General features: G+C 43.5%; 1 protein-coding gene across 8 annotated transcripts in view; it reads right to left on the bottom strand.

Annotated features, from left to right (window-relative positions):
• The window catches only part of CHRDL1 (chordin like 1), a 122,496-nt gene that overhangs the window by 8,253 nt on the left and 92,073 nt on the right, over positions 1 to 22,170 (bottom strand). For 5 of the 8 annotated variants that reach the window (XM_081793661.1, XM_081793662.1, XM_081793664.1 and 2 more), the window contains 3 exons: positions 20,659 to 20,726; positions 9,169 to 9,337; positions 5,596 to 5,805 (listed from right to left, as the gene is read on the bottom strand). In XM_081793661.1, the coding sequence (XP_081649787.1) occupies positions 5,596 to 5,805; positions 9,169 to 9,337; positions 20,659 to 20,726 (447 nt within the window). The remainder of the gene's footprint in view (positions 1 to 5,595; positions 5,806 to 9,168; positions 9,338 to 20,658; positions 20,727 to 22,170) is intronic. The other 3 variants (XM_081793663.1, XM_081793666.1, XM_081793667.1) reach the window with 1 other exon arrangement.

Here is a 22,170-nt window from a genome sequence, read left to right as displayed (position 1 = left end):
TAGGCACGTCAGGGTACATAGGATTTTCCATGCTGGGTCCGGATCATGGTCTGTTTAGCACAGTGTTACCAACCGAGACCCAGGGAATGGGCTGACAGAGGGTCTTGCTTAACTTCCCTGACATCACTTTGGTATACTTAGAAAACATTTTATGACCCTCATTTATGTGCATATAGTTGCCCAAAGGATCTATCCAAATTGGCTTGACATTTCTGAATGCTCTTTGATTTGTTTGTGAGGGGAACGATAATACCGGATCAGCACCCGTGCCAAAACCTAGATGTCAGATTAGTCATATGCATGCTATGCCAAATGAACGGCTGGGAGACACAAAAAATTGGTCAAATCCCTCAACTATGGATCATTTAAAGTATAAACTAAACTGCTGGATTTCAGCTTCCAGGCATAAAGATACCAGCCCCTTCAAACTTCCCATTCTGCTCCACCCTTCTCCTCCTTCGGCCCCCTACCAAAAGAAAAAAAAAAGTTTTTCCAAGTTGGTGATCTGTGAGTTAAGTTTCTTTGCTGGCTTCATGAGCAGCACCCTCTTCAACTATGGCTTTAAAGTGTACCCTTGCATGAGGAGGAACAAAGAGAAGCCATGGACACCCTGAAAACTTTGAATATGTGCAAAAGTCATGTGTAAGACTATCTGATGAAACCACTGAGTGCTGGGTTCTTTGGATCTGTGACTCTAATTAGGGAGACTCATTGTTAGCCGATCAGATGCATCGGGACCAGAGGCTGTAGTCAAATTGCTATTGCCCATCTCGTGCTGACCTGATTCCCACCCTCCACCACCATCTCGGCAGTGTAAGGACAAAATCGAAGTCACCTCTTGGTGATTCCAGGTGAAACTACTCAATTTGTAGATCATCCTAGGATCAAGCCTCCTTTCTCCTTTGGCCCTTTTTAGTTATTTAATTGCTTGGTGGGCCAGTCCTTTGTGGTGATATGTTAGGTAATTAAGGGACGTGTGCTAGCACTTTGCCAGAGGAGTGGGTCTCTGAGTTCCCAGGGACCTCTGTGTATTTATCACCTTGAGAATGACAGCTGAGTTCAGTTGTTAATTTTTTTTTTTTTTGCACCAGCTTAATACTGGCTACAGCTGTTAACTGCCATGCGAAATCCATGATGGCTCTGTAAATACCTGTCATGTACTAAAAGTTCTCCTAGTGTCCTGAAGACTTGTCTTGCACCCCCCACCACCCCCACCGAGAGCTTAATGGACTCAGCGGAAGGGCTCTATGAACAACAAAACCCATCAGTGACTCAACCCTGGCTGGCACTTGAAAATATTAAGAGTAAACAAACTGTGCCTTTCAAGGCACCCAGTGGGCAACAACCTCCCCGTTCCACACCCTCCACATCAAGGTGCTTTCTGATCACTCCATGCTCACCTAGTTGTGTTTCCTTCCAAGGAAGCCTGCTATGCTCACAGTCATTTCTGGCCATACCCACCTCCCTTGAGAATGCTCATATCCCGAGCTCTCCACAGCTAAGAAATTGACAAAGCATTTCCTTATGGAGGTGGTAATGACTGACGAGGATGTATTAGCCCAGATAAGTTTTAAGTCTTAACAGGGGTGTTTTACACTGTATGCCGAAAGGACTGTGTAATTATAGGAATTCCAGATACCGGGGTGGTGTGGTGGGGATGGGAGCGGAGCTGAAGAACCTTCAGGAAGTGAAAGTCCTACACAATCTTGTAGGTGGCCACTAATAAGCAAGGCCAGGCCAGCCTCTACCAGAGCAAAGGCAAGAGAGGGAAGTAAAACTCACATCCTTAATTTTGGCCCTAGTTTGTGACTGGAGGAGGCTGTGATCATGTGTTCTAAGGAAACTTTTGGCTAGATCATCAGTGAATTTGATTTATCTCTTTTCCCTTCTCAACACAAATAGCTGAATTTACTGTTCTTTTCTACATTGATCTTCTTCCCTCTCCACTCTTTCTCCCTTTTTCTCTGTCATGTGTTATCTTTTTTAAATTAATTTATTTTGAGAGACAGCACAAGGGAGGGGCAGAGAAAGGGGGGGAGAGAGACAGAGAGAGAGAGAGAGAGAGAGAGAGAGAATCTAAAGCAGGCTCCGCACTGTTGCACAAAGCCTGATGTGGGGCTCGAACTCATGCACCGTGAGATCATGACCTGAGCCGAAACCAAAGAGTCAGATGCTTAACTGACTGAGCCACCTGGGCGTATTCTTAATCTAAGTGTATTACAAGTACTTTCTTTTTTTAACAGTAAGTGGGACCACAATATAAATATTGTTTTGGAGCAAAGCTTTGTACTTAACAAATATGTCACAAACATCTTTCCATGCCATTAAGTCTTGGTCTACAATGTTTTTTTTTTTAATTAGTTTTTTAGAGAGAGAGAGAATGTGAGAGTGGGGGAGAAGGGCAGAGGGATAGAGAATCTCAAGCAGGCTCCACACTCAGCATGGAGCGCAACGCAGGGCTTGGTCCCATGACCCTTGGATCATGACCTGAGCTGATGTCAAGAATTGGATGCTCAGGTGCCTGGGTGGCTCAGTTGGTTAAGCGTCTGACTTCGGCTCAGGTCATGATCTCACGGTTCATGGGTTTGAGCCCCACATCAGGCCCTCTGTCAGTGCAGAGCCTGCTTCGGATCCTCTGTCCCCACTTCTGTCTCTGCACCTCCCCCATGCTTGCTCGTGCTCTCTCTCATTCTCTCAAAAATAAACATTAAAAAAAATTAAGAGTCAAATGCTCAACCAGCTGAGACACCCAGGCACCTCAGTCTACAATGATTTTGAATGGCCATCTGATAAGCCATGGTACAGCTATACCATAACTTATTTAACCATTCCCATATTGGTAGATTTTCAAATTGTTTCCGATTTTTTACTGCTGTAAACAACATTGAAGAAAAAATCCTTATTTGTGTATCTGTGTATCCCTCTCATTACTTTCTTAGGATTCCTAGGAGTGAATTACTTAGCCAAAGAGTAGGAAAGTAAAGGTTTTAATAAATACTGCCAACATGAGAAGCCAACTATTTAAAAGCCAATGCCTGTTCTACATTCACTTATTTGAATCACCTATATCTCTAAACGACTAAGAATTACAATGAAATGAGATTTGGTCTGAAGATCTGAGATTGAAATTGGAATATTATATAGCAGGGAGGATTTACCTTCCCTGGGGTAGTTTAGATCATGATTAGTTTTGTCTGAAAATGTCATGTTGCATTACTTATATGACTGTAGGTGTTCCACCCTTGACACAAACTAAAAAACATAAAATAAAATTGTGTTGGTAGAATTACTCCGAAGTGACACTAAAAGGTTTCAGGATCTGGCAAGATCACAGACTTGGAAGTCACAACAGGTTATTGTGACTTGGGTGGCCCCCCTGTCCGGATCACGCTCAGAATGTGCTCTCTCCCTATCTCTAATGAGTGCATTTTCTCATCAATTTTATTATTTTTTTAAAGATTTTATTTTATTTATTTTACTATTTTTAAAATTATTTTTAGTTTTATGTAAATCTTAGTTAACATATGGTGTAATAATGATTTCAGAAGTAGAATTTAGTGATTCATCACTTACATATAACACCCAGTGCTCATCCCAACAGGTGTCCTCCTTAATGCCCATCACCCATCTAGCCCACCCTCATCCACCTCCCCTCCAGCAACCCTCAGTTTGTTCTCTGTATTTCAGAGTCTCTTATGGTTTGCCTCCCTGTTTTTCTCTTATTTTTTCCTTCCCTTCCCCTATATTCATCTCTTTTCTTTCTTAAATTCCACATGGGTGAAATCATAGAATGCTCATCTTTCTCTGACTTACTTCACTTAGCAGGATACTCTAGTTCCACCCGCGTTGTTGCAAAGGGCAAGATTTCATTCTTTTTGATCACCGAGTAGTATTCCATTGTATACACATATCACATCTTCTTTATCCATTCACCAGTCAGTGGACATTTGTCTCACCAATTTTAATGCCCCAGTTCCCTACTCCAGATCAGATAGGTCCTGTCCTTCCTATCCAATCCTACCTGCTGCTTACTCTGGGAGGAAGAATTTGTGCCATAAAGAAATGCTTCTCATACTTTAACGTGCATGGGGATCAACTGGGGGGTCTTGTTAAAATACAGATTCTGATGCGGTAGGTCTGGTAGGGGACCTGAGAGTCTGCCCTTCTAACTAGTTTCTAGGTGCTTCTGGTCCACAAACCACACTTAGAGTAGGAAGGCCATAAACCACCCTGGGCCTATGGCAGGTGCTTCTCAAGCTTGTCTGCACATTAAAACCACCTGGGGATCTTTTAAAAATTCTGGCGCCCAGGCGACACCTGAAATCAATTAAATCCTAATCTCTGGGGATGGGACACAGGTATTTTTTAGAAGCTTTCCCGGGGGTTCCAATGTGCAGACAAGTTTGGGAACCACTGGCTTACATGAAGATGGCTCAAAAAATATAAGTGGGCTAAGTTCATGTTTGCCTGCAAATCATGACGAACTAACTGCCTAAGTTGAAGGAATAAATGTTTGAGCTCTCTGCCTACTTCTAAAGTTTTTTGGGTTTTCATCTGTGTTTACAAAAATGCTTTGCAGGTAGGCATATGAATTGATGAATTCATGTGCATGGAAGTGACTCATTCACTCCTAGAATGCTGGAGCAGGAAAGGCCCTAAGAAATCCTCTACCCTAACCCTCATTTTGCAGAGAAGGAACCTGAAGCTCAGAGAGGTGAAGTGACTTTTTCTAGGTCACACAGGAAACCAGCGGAAGAGCCAGGATTAGAACGCTTGATCACCGATCCCCTATGCTGTCAGTCCCCACACTACAGACTACATTTTAATCTAGTTCATATGTGTTAGAACCACTGTGGATTCCCTTTTTAGGAAATCAGTTAATATTATCTCCTGGCCTGGAAAAGGTAATGAGCTACACGTGACCTGAATTCCAAACCTCGGTTTTGTTATCTATTTGTGGGATTCAGAGCAAATCGCTCTATGCACTTCGGTAACGATATCATTATAAAATTGTAGTGTTGGATGGGAGCTTGGAGATGAATTCTTCCAAACTTCTCCTTGTGCAGATGAGGCTGATGAAGGCCAGAACAGGTCTGTCACCTTTCCCAGGTCACACAGCAACTTAGGTCAGGACCAGAACCCACTTTCTGTCCACTCTACCTCACGTGCCTCCCATCCTATCTCGAAAGGGTAATGGATGTGATTGTGCTTTGACGAGTGAAATAGTGACATCAATGAAAGGTGCTACTGTTCTTCTGTATAATCCTCATACTCCAATTTCTCTATAATTTAGAAAAGTCAGGCTGAAGTCTGGCACTTGAGGCTACATGGGGCCAAAGGTGTAGTAGATATGAAAAAAAAACAAAACAAAACAAAAAAAAAACAAACAAAACCCAGTCTATTTCTGAGTTACAAATTTCTTCCAAACAACCATGTTATCAGCCCTTCAAGGGAGGAGAGAATGAAGTTCATTGTTACAACTAGTATCATTACAAGGATATGGCAGGTTGATTAGGTTTCTGATGCTCAAAGAACACTGAGAAGGACTACGTGGGGAGCTCAGTCAACGAAAGGCAGGGCTTCCAACCAACGCACCTTTTGCCTTTTTACCTGGACACACCTTGCAGCACTTTCCATCTATTTTTTGAGGATACTTGCAGGGGTACCGGTTGGGGCAGTGGATTTTCTTACACTCTTGCTTGGTGACATTGCAAGTGCACAGCACACACTCCACAATGCCAAATGCCCGGAGATTGGGGTGCCAGGACTCGCCATGGGAGTAAGTCTTTCCATTGGAAACACACACTGGAAGAGAACACAGGGCTGGAAATTAAAGGCTAGGGTGCTGAAACGGGCCCCTGTGCTCAGAACCCAAGCCCTGAACCCCTTCAGACATCAAGCATCCTTTGTCCTTTCCATGGCCGTGGACGTGTACAGAGCAGTCTCCGTCACCACAAAAATCCCCATCCTGGTTCCTATTCTACCATTAGCAACCATTCAGGTGCTTCAGCAGCGACTTCTGGATGCTCACAAGTGCCTGGCACCTTGTGAGCAGTTGATAAATATTTCTTAAAAATGGAGGAATGTACTAGTGCATGAGAGCAGGGTTCCATCTGTCCTGGGTATCTCTGTGATAAGGAACCTCTAAGAGATTGTAGTGTTAATCCCTGCAGTTTCATAAAAGATGTACGTGGCTCGAGCGGATATGCTTCTTGGCATGAAAATCCCCCAGAGAGCTTGGCTGCCCAGGGAGGCTCGATGAAGAAGCTACCGCTCTTCCCAAAGGGCCAATTTCTTCCAGATCCTGAAGCAAATCAAATGCTATGGAGAGTCTGATTCACCAACACAGATGGGTATGGAGGTAATGGCACCTGCCTACTCTTTGGCGTGGGGAGGAAGGCGCTAAAATGAGATGAAGAGGGAAAGGATTGTGAAAGATAGCCTTTCGTGCCTCTACACTTTGGGCAGTGTCCTCTGGCCCCTGTCTCACAGTGGCTACAGGGGTCCAGCAACAGTGGTCTCCCGTTTCCTGAGCCGGAAGTGAAGTCACTGGCTCCGCGTTTTGTGAGGGGCCTTGCAGGAGCAAGCATCTGAAGAGCTGCAGGCTCGGGGAGGGGGGAGTTGTGGGGGTGGCTATGAAGGGAAGGGGCGACGGGAACATCCTCCAATGCAGACCAACCAAAACATGCCCAGCTCCTCCCGTAAGGCATAGAGCCGAACTCCAGGATTAAGAACTATACAGGGCTGGGAGCGGGGAGGGCGGAGAATAGGCTCTCTCCCTTTCTGAAAGTGCCGAGACATTCTGGAGATTTTAAAGCCATGACTGGGACTGGGTGTGTTTCTCATTATTCCCATCACCTCATCATACCCAGGGAGACCTGTCGGCATCCCAATCAACAACATCTCTAGGGTGGGTTGTATCACTTAAGGCGGGGCTAGGGTGGGAGAAGTAGCCCCACTTGGGGCGTTTCTAGGAATTGGCTGATTTGGCCGCAAGACAATGGCCTCAGAAGGATGAATCATTGGGCTATTTCTTTCTCCTCAAGTCCACTGGGTCACATTAGGAAATATGGATGATGTTGGCTGCCTTTTCCTGTCCTTTGCAAAAACTGCTAGAGTACTGGGCACTCTAGCAGGGTCCATCCGTGCAAAGATTTCCAAGAACACAGGCACCCAAACCAGAGAAGCTCCCCACCTTCCGGAGAGATGGAACAGGGACTTGACGTGTGGACTATGAGGCTCAGGACTGTGGACGGAATCCCAGGACAAGGTATGCCGGATGTGTCATTCTGTCTCCTGCCCTCATCTCTCCTGTCATCTCCAGAGACCGTGACACTGCCTTCTAGACAATGTGGTCAAGTGGGTACATTGTCTGCTTCATGCCAACGGATGCTAGACTCAAGTTCAAAATGGTGGAGTCCTATCGCTTCTCTTCTTTGACTCAAGCAGAGGACCAAGCACACGTGTCTCAGAGGAGCATGCTGTTAGCAGGAACACTAAGGAGAAGGGCGGGCAGGACCCCCGTGCTATATAGCTAGGTTCCCTTTCCCCTAAGTATTGGGACTAAGGGGACAATCTAGACCGGGTGAGAGTCTACATTCTGAGATGTAGTAACAGGAGATCAACCCTCTAGAGGGAAACACAGCCTTCTCCCCACTAACAAACTCTCAAGATGATTTTGAATCATCCAGCTGGGCGTTGTGGGTTGGGGGTGGGGGCAAGTGATTCTCCAGTGAACTATAATAGAAAGGTCAGGAAAGAACTGCTACATCCAAATCAATGGGAGCAATGAAAAAATGTAAACCAGCTGAGCCTTTTGTAGGACACAGAGAAAATCAAGGGATGAGCCTCTGCCCTGAAATGAAGAGGCCTGTGGAAATTATGGGATTTAAGATTTTCAAAGTCCATTTCCCCACAGGATTTTTTTTAGGCTTTGAAATACTCCTCCTCATTTCATAAATTCATATGAGGATGCCTTGGACTTCAAAAATAATATGCTTCAAATCAAACCCAGATCGATAGTAAATATTTCCAATTCTTATGATATATCGCCATTTTTTTTTATCAAGACTTTTATTTTGCATGTTCCTCTTTTAAGCCTGTTAGTTTCAAAAGCGATTCAACGTTTTTTATCTGTAATCTGAAATTTACATCTAACTAGTAACAGCTGTGATCAACTCGCTTTGGTTTGACCAGCTTTGTTGAGATTTATAGTAGGAGTTCTTTGTAACGGATTGTTTTTCACCCGTGTTATTCAATCATTTGGTTTAATAATTTATTACTTTTAACCCATTCAGAGAACTGGCTTTGATTTGTTTTTCCTTTAAAGGAAACAAAACATGTTTGTGGTTTCGTAAAAAGGAACCAGCTGAGCTCTTGCTCTGAAGAGCTGGTTGACACGATGCCTAAAAAAAGTAAGAAGCAGTCAATTGTTTGATTGAATTTCTCCCCCCCCCAACCCCCACTACTGGGGTGGGGGTGGAGGCCAGGGAACTCTGAGCAGGAAGGACCTGGCCACGGACGTGTGTGGGTGCCTGCTGTAGCCAGCTGGTCGGCTGAGTGGGCTGCATATCTGTGTTAACCTGATCAGTCCTCCTGGTGCTCAGCCAGGAGGTTTCTGGATTTCTTACTGGATTACTCATTTCCAATGACAATCTCCTCATATGAATTAGAATCTCCGAGCGTGGGGCCCGGAATATGTACCTTTAGCAAGAGGACCGGGGAGAGCCTTGGGTGCACTGCAGTGTGAGAACTGCTACTTCGAACGTATGGGGCTAAGAGCTTCATTCGGCACTGAGTCCCTGTGAATATTGGGTGCCCAAGTGACAGCACACAAGTTCTCTTCTGTTAAGGATCCAAGGAACTTTCCCAAATGACCTGCAACCCCCCGGGGCAACAGAAAATGCCGGAGGCTGCATTAAGCTCACGGCTTTCTTTTGTCCTAAGTAAGGGCAGGTATACCTGAAATCTAAACTAAGCTCTCTGGGCTGCCTTTATGGAAGTCCTAACAGTCGGCTGGAGTTGCTTGTCCACACACACGCTTTGAGGCCTGATGGGAAGTCATCCTCATGTGAATGTGTGATATGCATGGGAGACAGGGCCCTTCCCAGGCCCAGCCATCCAAAGAAGGGGACTGTGGACGTGGCCCAAAACGAGAGTGTCCCTTACCTTGTCCGTGCTTGTGTTTGTTGTTGATGACAATTTGAACAATGGTGCCCGATGCTTGCTGGGAATCCATGAGAGCTCCTCGGTGGCTTCTGGCCCCGGGAAAGCGGGGCAGACCTCCAGCCTGTCGGCTTGGTGGGGGGTCATAGTGGGATCGGTGGTAAGAATGTCTCTGTAAAGTGACAAGGACAAACTCAGTCCCCCAGATCCACCAGCGAGAAGGCCCAAGTGGACTTAAACACACTTAGAAGCCATGTGATGACCTCAAGCAATGAGCTCGGATCTTAAATTAACCACATGTCCGCCTACACCAGTGGAGACATACGGTTGCACCTGAAGCAAGAGTAGCCTTGACAACATGCTGAGATTTTTCTCTCTGCTTGCAGAAGACTGGACTAGTTTCACCTGAGGGAGCAAATAGCCCAAAAGGGTAAACAAAACGTCCTTAGCTGCTCCCAAGGAGCCATTTGCAACTCTTCAGGAGCCTTAACCTTACGAGTTAAGGGAGTGGCCTGCAGCCGGAGCCTGAAGGAGACAAAGTGGGAAATGGTGTACAAATTAGGAAGACAAAGAGAACTTTCCAGTCATGGGGAATGTGTGAACTGGGTGGGCCATGAAGGGTGGAGAGGCTTTTCACAGGCAGAGTTGGTGAGGAATATTCCAGGTAGCGATTTCCAAGTTGAGAACGTGTAGCAGAGAACATAGAGTCCAAAAACGGGAACCGCTAAAGGATTACATTCCAAATTTGGGTTGCAGCCAGATCATGGAGGACTTTAAATGACAGGCTGAGGGGTGAGGACTTTATTTGGTAGGCAACAGAGGTGAGGGTGTGGAAGCCTTCGATGGATTTTTTTTTTTTTTGAAGCAGGGAAATAATCAGAATCAGAACTGTGTCTCCAAGCACTGATACCTGATTATATATACGGTGCGCTGGATGGAATGAAGAGACGGGATAGGCCAGATGAGAGGCACGGAGACTCAAAATGCAGCCAATGGCATGAGGTCACAGAGCAGGGTACAGACACCCTAGACATTGCATAAAAGAACTGACCGTGTAGGACAGTACCAGAATGTCAGCCAGAGGGGAGGACTTTGTTTTGCTCACTGCTATGCCTCCAGTGCCCCAAAGAGCATCCAGTGTCTAGAAGGTGCTCATTAGACACTTGAAGGAACAGATGAATGAATGAATGAAAGAAAGCTGTCATCCCCAATGAAAGCTTAGAGTCTTGTACTACAAATAATGCAATCATTCCTCTGTCAGCAAGGCTTCGACACATGATGTGCCCACTATTCTCCCAGGAGCTGAGGGAGAGTGAAGGCAGAGGAGGATGGAATGAATGAAGGCTAGAACCTAAGGCAAAAAGCCAAATAACATTGTGTTTTAGGGGCAACTGTTTGGGATAAAGGAGGGGAGACCCGTGAGTAATTTCACAGGCAATTAAAAAGGAAGATCCTTATGTTCAGTGTTAGATATAGCAGGGGATCTTGGGAAGGTAGTTATGGGATCCCCTAACCCCAGCATCCCATAAAACATTTATTACAGTTATGGTCCATAGATACACATGTTGCAAATTTAGCTTTGAGAATTAGTATTAACTCTCTTGTGGGGGGAGGCACCGGTGGGAGAAGGGGAGAGAGAATAGGAGTCAGAGTAAGAGAAAGAGAACATGATTCCCTAAATCTAAGAAGCGTCCACGCTGGTGCATTGCTATAAAAACTCATGCAAGTAAGAATTTGCATCAACTTATTATCATGTACACAGATGGGATTTTCAGCGCAAATATTTTTCGTTCCCACAATGGCTCAGATGTCTTTTTCACTCACATTCCACAAAGACCATTACAGAGCATTCTGTCCTTTCTGGAGTTTGGCAAAGTTTTGCCAAAGGAACACAGAGAGGACAGTCTGGCTGGTGGGTACCCTGATGCTAAAAGGAGGGAGTCCCACAGAGCTAGAATTGGAGAGAGGAGGTCGCTAACCCAGGATGAGTTGCAAGTACAACAATTTCTGTGATTCATGAGGGTGAGAACAAAATGAAATGCTGGCCTTGGGTGCCAGGGACTCAGACCCTGGACATATAGTAAGAGACAAAAACATTCTACACTGACCAAACAGACTCAAGGATTTTGATCAGCCCCCCATAACCTTGCCTTGTTAAAGTCTTGCGTTTTTCAGAGAAACTGAGGCTAGACAGGAGAGGGGTTTTATTTAGGGTGACCATGAAGTTGCAGTTTTTGGAGATGGCAGGAGAGGAGGAGAGAGGAGGATGAACAGGAGGAGGAAGAAAGGAAGGAGAAAGTGGGAGAAGGAACGTGTGGTCAAGCCCAGTGGTCTGCAAACATTTGGCTGAAAGCTGCTCTGAAGAAAATATCCAAGTCTGCTCAGATAGCAAAGTCGGCGACAGTGGTCACAACCTGGGGGTGGAGGATGGTGAAGTGTGATTTTGATTTGAGGGTCATGGCTCTTTTATAGAGGTTGTTCCCCTAAACAGGCAAACGAGGGGCACCTGGGTGGCTCAGTCAGTTGAGCGACTTTGGCTCAGGTCATGATCTCAGGGTTCGTGAGTTCGAACCCTGTGTCAGGCTCTGTGCTGACAGCTCAGAGCCTGGAACCTGCTTCCGATTCCGTGTCTCCCTCTCTCTCTCTCTCTCTCTCTGCCCCTATCCTGCTCGTACACTCTCTCTCTCTCTCAAAAATAAATAAACACTAAAAAAAAAATAAACAAGCAAATGAAAGAGGTTTACCAGGGACCATTCTGACCTTGTAACTTATAGCAAGACAGGAAAAGGCATTAACACCTTGGAGTCGTAAATGAAATTGGAGTTTATCTTAAAAACAAGCTGTGAATAGCCTGCTCAAGAGAAGAGGTCAAGACTTGTTAGGTAGAAATGGCCATATAGCTATACTTTGTTTTATTCTGCTCAATATTTTCGTATTATTTTATTTCCTGACTCAAAGTGCCGATAACTAAGGCTTTTGAAGTGGTTCCCACACAGTTCTTTTCTGATGGTGGAAAATCTCCATTATTGTCGAAAGTTCCCCAGGAATCTCTTCCTTACTTGTTCTAAGGTCTAATATGGGTTTTACTGGCAGAGACGGGAAAACAGGACAGTTCCGAGAGAGCCCTCCAAGTGCCTTCATGGCTGTGAGTCTAAAGTTATCATGAAATATAGTTTAACTTAAAGACTGTCTTCAGAATGTGTCATAATCCACACAACCTTGAGTGCCTGTATCTTCATCACTGGAACCCTGGGACCATCCCTGTCTGGGAGACACTTGGGCCAGTTTCCTTTCCCACCCACCATTCTGACAATAGGAATGAGACGTGGATTTTTATCTGTTGCCTATTGTTTCTATCTCTAAATCTTTCACTTTTCGAGTGGTAAGTCTCTGAGTAATCTATCAGGGGCAAAATCAAGACGTTGGCTGTTGTCCAAAACAAAATTGTGCTTGCTTTCATGTTTTGGCTTTCCACCCTGTGTCTACTTCTCCCTCCCTATAACACACGCGCGCGCACACACACACACACACACACACACACACACACACACCCTGCTACGGTACTAGGACCAGTGCATGTGAAATTATGATCTGGAAACCGAACCGAAACCATTTCAGATTTTGACAAAGGAGGTGCAATTGAGGCACTGGTTCCTCCTGTGCACTTCGTAAAACTTGGGAAACTGATGGATTGCAACCCATGTGGCAAAATGAAGCAAACCTCTGTGTTTCTATCGAACTGACGTTTGGATGGTTCCCTGTGAATAGGGACGGTCCATTAAAGTGACAGTCTGCTGAACTGGCAACGTCCTGTGAGGCCTGCCTTTTGTGATCCCATAGAGAAAGCTGAGCCTGCACAGGATATTCAGAAGGCGTTCTCCTACCTTCTGATTTTTGGCTGCTCGAGGGCCAGCAACAAGTGTGAAGCATCTTTGATGTGGGACAAATGCCTGTGCGTTCACGTTCATGAAAAGCCCCTCCCACACATTTCACCCCACCTTCTACACCCATTCACTCAACACGGATTTATTGGGTGCCTACTATGTGCCAGGTACATATTCTTCTATTACTACAGATGCTATTTATTACTGCAAATCCTATCCCACAATATCTACCCCTTTTAGAACAAAGGAAAATATTTATTTATAATAAAGTGGAACCATCTGGACATTTTGGTCTACTAGGCCCAAATGTTTATTTCTAAAGATAGGTCTTGAACTCCTTTGAAAATCAATAACAATTTCAAGGCCCTGCATTCTGTACCTGACCTCTTTTGCTACAGGAAGTACGGGATCAAGTTCAGCCCTATCACCAGCAGTTTAGGAAAAAAGACAAGAGGGAAAGGCCAGGGTAGAGTTGGAGGCAGCATAAAATATGGGGGCAAGAAGAAGGGCTAATTAATGGCATTCCCAGCAGGATCACCGAGCTGGCCACAGACACTTAGCTTTGGGGACCAAGGCACCCAGTTTAAGGTATCTCAGGGCCAAATTTGGTTAGAATACCATCTGGTTGACAGCCACAGATTTAGTCATTCTCAACTTTCTACCGCAATAAAAAAAATGAGCCCTGAGACAAAGAGGAAATTCACAACACAAAAAATGGAGACTGGTATCATCTCCTGTCCAGATCTGGGAGGAATCTGATTTACTATAAAGCAGATAGAGCTAGATGGAGAAAATCTTTTTTTTCTTTCTTTCTTTTTTTTAAAGTTGGTATTTAAACTCCAGTCAGATCTCTCCTTTGAAACTTGGCAGGCCAGAAAGGCTTGGCACGATATCTACAGTGTGCTAAACAGAAAAAATATGCAGCCGAGAATCCTTTATCCAGCAAGTCTGTCATTTAGAATAGAAGGAGAGATAAAGGTCTTCCCAAACAAACAAAAACTGAAGGAATTTGTCACCACGAAACCAGCCCTACAAGAGATCCTAAGGGGGATCCTGTGAGACAAAGTACCAGAGACATCACTACAAGCATAAAACATACAGACATCACAATGACTCTAAACCCATATCTTTCTATAATAACACTGAATGTAAATGGATTAAATGCGCCAACTAAAAGACATAGGGTATCAGAATGGATAAAAAAACAAGACCCATCTATTTGCTGTCTACAAGAGACTCATTTGAGATCTGAGGACACCTTTAGATTGAGAGTGAGGGGATGGAGAACTATTTATCATGCTCCTGGAAGCCAAAAGAAAGCTGGAGTAGCCATACTTATATCAGACAAACTAGACTTTAAATTAAAGGCTGTAACAAGAGATGAAGAAGGGCATTATATAATAATCACAGGGTCTATCCACCAGGAAGAGCTAACTATTATAAATGTCTATGCGCCAAATACCCAAGCCCCCAGATATATAAAACAATTACTCATAAACATAAGCAACCTCATTGATAAGAATGTGGTCATTGCAGGGGACTTTAACACCCCACTTACAGAAATGGATAGATCATCTAGACACACAGTCAATAAAGAAACAAGGGCCCTGAATGATACATTGGATCAGATGGACTTGACAGATATATTTAGAACTCTGCATCCCAAAGCAACAGAATATACTTTCTTCTCGAGTGCACATGGAACATTCTCCAAGATAGATCATATACTGGGTCACAAAACAGCCCTTCATAAGTTTACAAGAATTGAAATTATACCATGCATACTTTCAGACCACAATGCTATGAAGCTTGAAATCAACCACAGGAAAAAGTCTGGAAAACCTCCAAAAGCATGGAGGTTAAAGAACACCCTACTAACGAATGAGTGGGTCAACCAGGCAATTAGAGAAGAAATTAAAACATATATGGAAACAAACGAAAATGAAAATACAACAATCCAAACGCTCTGGGATGCAGCGAAGGCAGTCCTGAGAGGAAAATACATTGCAATCCAGGCCTATCTCAAGAAACAAGAAAAATCCCAAATACAAAATCTAACAGCACACCTAAAGGAAATAGAAGCAGAACAGCAAAGGCAGCCTAAACCCAGCAGAAGAAGAGAAATAATAAAGATCAGAGCAGAAATAAACAATATAGAATCTAAAAAAACTGTAGAGCAGATCAACGAAACCAAGAGTTGGTTTTTTGAAAAAATAAACAAAATTGACAAACCTCTAGCCAGGCTTCTCAAAAAGAAAAGGGAGATGACCCAAATAGATAAAATCATGAATGAAAATGGAATGATTACAACCAATCCCTCAGAGATACAAACAATTATCAGGGAATACTATGAAAAATTATATGCCAGCAAATTGGACAACCTGGAAGAAATGGACAAATTTCTAAACACCCACACTCTTCCAAAACTCAATCAGGAGGAAATAGAAAGCTTGAACAGACCCATAACCAGCGAAGAAATTGAATCGGTTATCAAAAATCTCCCAACAAATAAGAGTCCAGGACCAGATGGCTTCCCAGGGGAGTTCTACCAGACATTTAAAGCAGAGATAATACCTATCCTTCTCAAGCTATTCCAAGAAATAGAAAGGGAAGGAAAACTTCCAGACTCATTCTATGAAGCCAGTATTACTTTGATTCCTAAACCAGACAGAGACCCAGTAAAAAAAGAGAACTACAGGCCAATATCCCTGATGAATATGGATGCAAAAATTCTTAATAAGATACTAGCAAATCGAATTCAACAGCATATAAAAAGAATTATTCACCATGATCAAGTGGGATTCATTCCTGGGATGCAGGGCTGGTTCAACATTCGCAAATCGATCAACGTGATACATCACATTAACAAAAAAAAAGAGAAGAACCATATGATCCTGTCAATCGATGCAGAAAAGGCCTTTGACAAAATCCAGCACCCTTTCTTAATAAAAACCCTTGAGAAAGTCGGGATAGAAGGAACATACTTAAAGATCATAAAGGCCATTTATGAAAAGCCCACAGCTAACATCATCCTCAACGGGGAAAAACTGAGAGCTTTTTCCCTGAGATCAGGAACACGACAGGGATGCCCACTGTCACCGCTGCTGTTTAATATAGTGCTGGAAGTTCTAGCATCAGCAATCAGACAACAAAAGGAAATCAAAGGCATCAAAATTGGCAAAGATGAAGTCAAGCTTTCGCTTTTTGCAGATGACATGATATTATACATGGAAAATCCGATAGACTCCACCAAAAGTCTGCTAGAACTGATACATGAATTCAGCAAAGTTGCAGGATACAAAATCAATGTGCAGAAATCAGTTGCATTCTTATACACTAACAATGAAGCAACAGAAAGACAAATGAAGAAACTGATCCCATTCACAATTGCACCAAGAAGCATAAAATACCTAGGAATAAATCTAACCAAAGATGTAAAAGATCTGTATGCTGAAAACTATAGAAAGCTTATGCAGGTAATTGAAGAAGATATAAAGAAATGGAAAGACATTCCCTGCTCATGGATTGGAAGAATAAATATTGTCAAAATGTCAATACTACCCAAAGCTATCTACACATTCAATGCAATCCCTATCAAAATTGCACCAGCATTCTTCTCAAAACTAGAACAAGCAATCCTAAAATTCATATGGAACCACAAAAGGCCCCGAATAGCCAAAGTAATTTTGAAGAAGAAGACCAAAGCAGGAGGCATCACAATCCCAGACTTTAGCCTCTACTACAAAGCTGTCATCATCAAGACAGCATGGTATTGGCATAAAAACAGACACATAGACCAATGGAATAGAATAGAAACCCCAGAACTAGACCCACAAACGTATGGCCAACTCATCTTTGACAAAGCAGGAAAGAACATCCAATGGAAAAAAGACAGTCTCTTTAACAAATGGTGCTGGGAGAACTGGACAGCAACATGCAGAAGGTTGAAACTAGACCACTTTCTCACACCATTCACAAAAATAAACTCAAAATGGATAAAGGACCTGAATGTGAGACAGGGAACCATCAAAACCTTAGAGGAGAAAGCAGGAAAAGACCTCTCTGACCTCAGCCGTAGCAATCTCTTACTCGGCACATCCCCAAAGGCAAGGGAATTAAAAGCAAAAGTGAATTACTGGGACCTTATGAAGATAAAAAGCTTCTGCACAGCAAAGGAAACAACCAACAAAACTAAAAGGCAACCAACGGAATGGGAAAAGATATTTGCAAATGACACATCGGACAAAGGGCTAGTATCCAAAATCTATAAAGAGCTCATCAAACTCCACACCCGAAAAACAAATAACCCAGTGAAGAAATGGGCAGAAAACATGAATAGACACTTCTCTAAAGAAGACATCCGGATGGCCAACAGGCACATGAAAAGATGTTCAACGTCGCTCCTTATCAGGGAAATACAAATCAAAACCACACTCAGATACCACCTCACGCCAGTCAGAGTGGCCAAAATGAAGAAATCAGGAGACTATAGATGCTGGAGAGGATGTGGAGAAACAGGAACCCTCTTGCACTGTTGGTGGGAATGCAAATTGGTGCAGCCGCTCTGGAAAGCAGTGTGGAGGTTCCTCAGAAAACTAAAAATAGACCTACCCTATGACCCAGCAATAGCACTGCTAGGAATTTATCCAAGGGATACAGGAGTACTGATGCATAGGGGCACCTGTACCCCAATGTTTATAGCGGCACTCTCAACAATAGCCAAATTATGGAAAGAGCCTAAATGTCCATCAACTGATGAATGGATAAAGAAATTGTGGTTTATATACACAATGGAATACTACGTGGCAATGAGAAAAAATGAAATATGGCCTTTTGTAGCAACATGGATGGAACTGGAGAGTGTGATGCTAAGTGAAATAAGCCATACAGAGAAAGACAGATACCATATGGTTTCACTCTTATGTGAATCCTGAGAAACATAACAGAAACCCATGGGGGAGGGGAAGGAAAAAAAAAAAAAAAAAGAGGTTAGAGTGGGAGAGAGCCAAAGCATAAGAGACTGTTAAAAACTGAGAACAAACTGAGGGTTGATGGGGGGTGGGAGGGAGGGCAGGGTGGGTGATGGGTATTGAGGAGGGCACCTTTTGGGATGAGCACTGGGTGTTGTATGGAAACCAATTTGACAGTAAATTTCATATATTAAAAAAAAAAAAAAAAACTGAGAACAAACTGAGGGTTGATGGGGGGTGGGAGGGAGGGCAGGGTGGGAGGGAGGGCAGGGTGGGTGATGGGTATTGAGGAGGGCACCTTTTGGGATGAGCACTGGGTGTTGTGTGGAAACCAATTTGACAGTAAATTTCATATATTAAAATAAATAAATAAATAAATAAATAAATAAATAAATAAACTCCAGTCAGTGAGCATACAGTGTAAGATTAGTTTCAGGTGCACAATCTAGTGATCGAACACTTCCATACACCATTCTGTGCTCATCCCAAGTGCCCTCCTTAATCCCCATCCATCTATTTCACTTACCTTCAGGCTCCATATTAACCTGGGAACTGGGAGGCCCATTCTCTCTCACAGGAGTGTCGCTTTCTTTGAGACACCCGGTATTCTCTGCCCCACCCACAATCCTTGTACACTCATTCAGAAACAGCAACGTCTAGAAAATAATACGACTACAGAATAAAGCCAACGGCCATCACTTCAACTCATTGCTGAGGGTGTTGGCCAGCTGGATGTTGGCAAGTCGAGAGTGGTGCGTGTGATGACCAGGAAACATGGCCTCAGCAACACTGAGATGTTTATAGTGGCCATTTTATTATGTCCCCACCAACACCTTCCTTACACCCTCCGGATGTATCCTAGGGCTTGCCCTGTAATTCCCTAGACTCTTGTCTTCTATAAAATGCTGGTTGAGAAATAATTCCACGGGTTTAAAAAAATCATTTAAATGTTTTATCCTGCAGGGGCGCCTGGGTGGCTCAGTCGGTTAGGCGTCCGACTCTTGATTTTGGCTCAGGTCACGATCTCATGGTTCATGAGTTTGAGTCCTGTGTTGGGCTCTGAGCTGGCGGTGCAGGGCTTGCCTGGGATTCTCTCTCTCCCTCTCTCTCTGCCCTTCCCCCACTTGCACCCTCTCTCTCGCTCTCTCTCTCTCAATAAACAAATAAATACATAAACATTCAAAAAATAAATGTTATATATTGCAAAGCAAATCGATGCTCATTGAAAAACAGCCAGTGATACAGAAAAGATCAAGTGAAAAATCCAACGCTCCCTGTCCTCCTGCCAACTTCCACCCCTCTGGGATTCCCACTCTTGACGTTTTGGTTTAGGACCTCCCAGACCTTTTCATGTGTATGTACACATGCACACACTCAATGTTTACATAAAGAGATGCTAGTGTAAGTTGTGTCCTGTACCTTGCTTTGTTTACATAATATATGTTGGGGATCTCTCCACCTTGGTCCATTTCGATGCCTTGCACTCTTTTTAACAACAGTACCATGTGCCATAGATGGGGTGTGTTTAACCAAGCCCTTATTGCTCATGGTTAGGTTGCTGCCCCGTTTATTTTGCTCTTATGAAAATAATACTGCACTGAATGCCCCGTGCACTTTTTCTGTACGGGGGTTCGATGAATGCCCATTTATGTGCCATGAATGCCTTTGTACATTTTGCGTGCTTTTATAAGTCCTTCAACAGGATAGATTCCTTGAACTGGAACATCTTTCCAGATTTTAAGAATTTTGAGGTATTTACGCTGTACTTGACCATATGTTTTTTTTTTTTAATTTGATGTTTTACTTATTTTTGAGAGAGAGAGAGAGAGAGAGAGAGAGAGAGAGAATACGAGTAGGGGAGGGGCGGAGAGAAAGGGAAACACATAATCCAAAGCAGGCTCCAGGCTCTGAGCTGTCAGCACAGAGCCCGACGCGGGGCTTGAACTCAAGAGCTAAGAGATCATAACTTGAGCTGAAGTTGGATGCTCAGCTGACTGAGCCACCCAGGAGCCCTGGCCCCCCTGGCCATATGTTTTTTAGAGAAGGATTGCATTTTGTTAATTACTTCAAAATACAAAGGGAGAAGAGATACTGTTGCTATACATAAAGAGGCTTTTTATGAGGTTAGCACTAAGCATGGGAATGAGATATTGTAGGGTGGGGAAGGAATATCCAGCCTGCTACCTTTGCTCTCCTTCAGCTGTAAACCTAAGGCTTCAGAGAGGGTTTGTGGAGATGCGTTTACAGTACCCCTGTCAAAAGGATGGGAGGACCTACCTTACAATTCCACAGAAGGTTCTCACTATTGAGGACAGAGGTAGTGACCTGCCTTCTTTCCAGAAGGCAGAGATTTGCCAAGCCATCCTGAAAGTCTACCAGCTTCTGATCTAGGTAAGGGGTACCTACGGGCGGGGGCTATGATTTCCTTATGCACATGTCCTGGCCCCGGTTACCAATCGTGCAGTGTACTTAAATGGTAATAGGTTGGTGATAATGCCAATTAATTTTCTGAGGAAAGGAAAGAGAAATGGTGTTAGAAATGGGCCCTTTTATGGAGTTGCTGGGATAACAGCCATGGAGAGAGGAAAGTTTGGCTTGGTGCTGTGGAGTGTTGAATTATTTGAGCTATTCACACTTACTGCTTCTCTGTTGGCAGGTTGCCGGAAGATATCACCATCAGAATGTTCCCACGACAATTCTCCATCCCCTGTTTATTACAAAATAAGAAAAGAATCATACAAACATAGAAGGGAAAACCATCACCCTTGTGACCTAGCAACATTTTTGGTTCTATGATCCCAAATTTCTCCAGACAGCTTGACCGTTGTTAAGATGGCTGTCCTTCAAAAAGTGAGCCCGGAAGATTTCTCTCTGGGTGTGCCTCAGTTTTCAAAGCAGCTCTGAAGAAAGCTGCCACCTTCTAAAAGATTCCACCCATCACCATTGTATAAGATTTGGGAAACAAAAGGGAAAAAATCACTTTCCGCTGTGATACAGCCATCAGCTTCCCTTTTGATTATTTTCTTTCCGTGGCAGTTAACTTTTTTGCAGGTCATGTGTAATCTGTGTTTAAACTACCCTTAAAAATGAGAGTTTTGAGGATGTGGTCTGTCATAATTGGTTAAATTTTCCATTGTGTCTCTGAGTAGGTATGACCTGGTCCGAAAGTTAAGGTAAAGCTTGCGGTGGTTGGAGTGTTTACATAACCAGTATCCAAGATGTACTTCTCTACCGTTGCCTAAGATACCTTCCTCTAGGTCTCTGTGTCCACTCTTTGAATAGTGAACCCTTATCACTGCCATCTTCCAGAGTAACTGCTTTTGGGAGGAAGATCTTACTTTTAGCCTTGAGAACAACAAACACAGCACAAGATGGTGATATTCCTCAGCCAAAGAAAGATCATGAACAACAGGACAATTTCCAAGGATATTCCCTTGTTTTATCTATGACCAAACAAGCCAATGGGAAGAGCTTGGTCTGACTATTAGCATCAGATCAACCATATATTTCATGGGATAATAAGAAACACCCCAAAGTATCAGCATTAAGAATTTTCGATTTTAATTTATCCCCCAAGGTTTCAAAACCCATGGCTACATAGTAACATGTTACTAGTTCAAGGATGTGATAGTACTATGAGGGAAAATTGGCTGTTAGGACTTGAAAAAGACTTCGAAATTCCTTTGATAGCAATATTATCATCAGGTAGTGACATATAACAAAATTATGGCTTTAGTCCCTTCATGATTTAAAGATCATCTTATGGAAAAAAAATTATGAATTGTCAAGATTTAACTCTGGTTACTAGATTAATCATAGTGTAACTTTATCATTCTGTGATCAAAACCCTCAATGCGTTCCCATCCGAGACTGGATATAATTAGCGCCCCCCCCCTCATCTTTATGAGTACCTGCCTCTTCCCGAACTGTCTCAGCTACTCTACTAGGAGAACCCTTTGACCCCTTTGCTCTTTATGGAAAATGTGGCTCCTACTCTTGCTTCCATGCATTCGCTCATGTTCTTCTTCTGAAATTATCTTCCCATCTCCCACACCCATACCTCCCGTACAGCTATGCAAACAATTTAAGTTCTTCCTCCTGTACAACATCTTCCTCAAGCGCTCTTACATATTTCTGGTTGCCTAAAGGAC

This window comes from Panthera onca, chromosome X (genome assembly GCF_046562875.1).
Source record: "Panthera onca isolate mPanOnc1 chromosome X, mPanOnc1 haplotype 2, whole genome shotgun sequence".
NCBI classification, from domain to species: domain Eukaryota; kingdom Metazoa; phylum Chordata; class Mammalia; order Carnivora; family Felidae; genus Panthera; species Panthera onca.
This window is presented reverse-complemented; position numbering and strand designations above follow the sequence as displayed.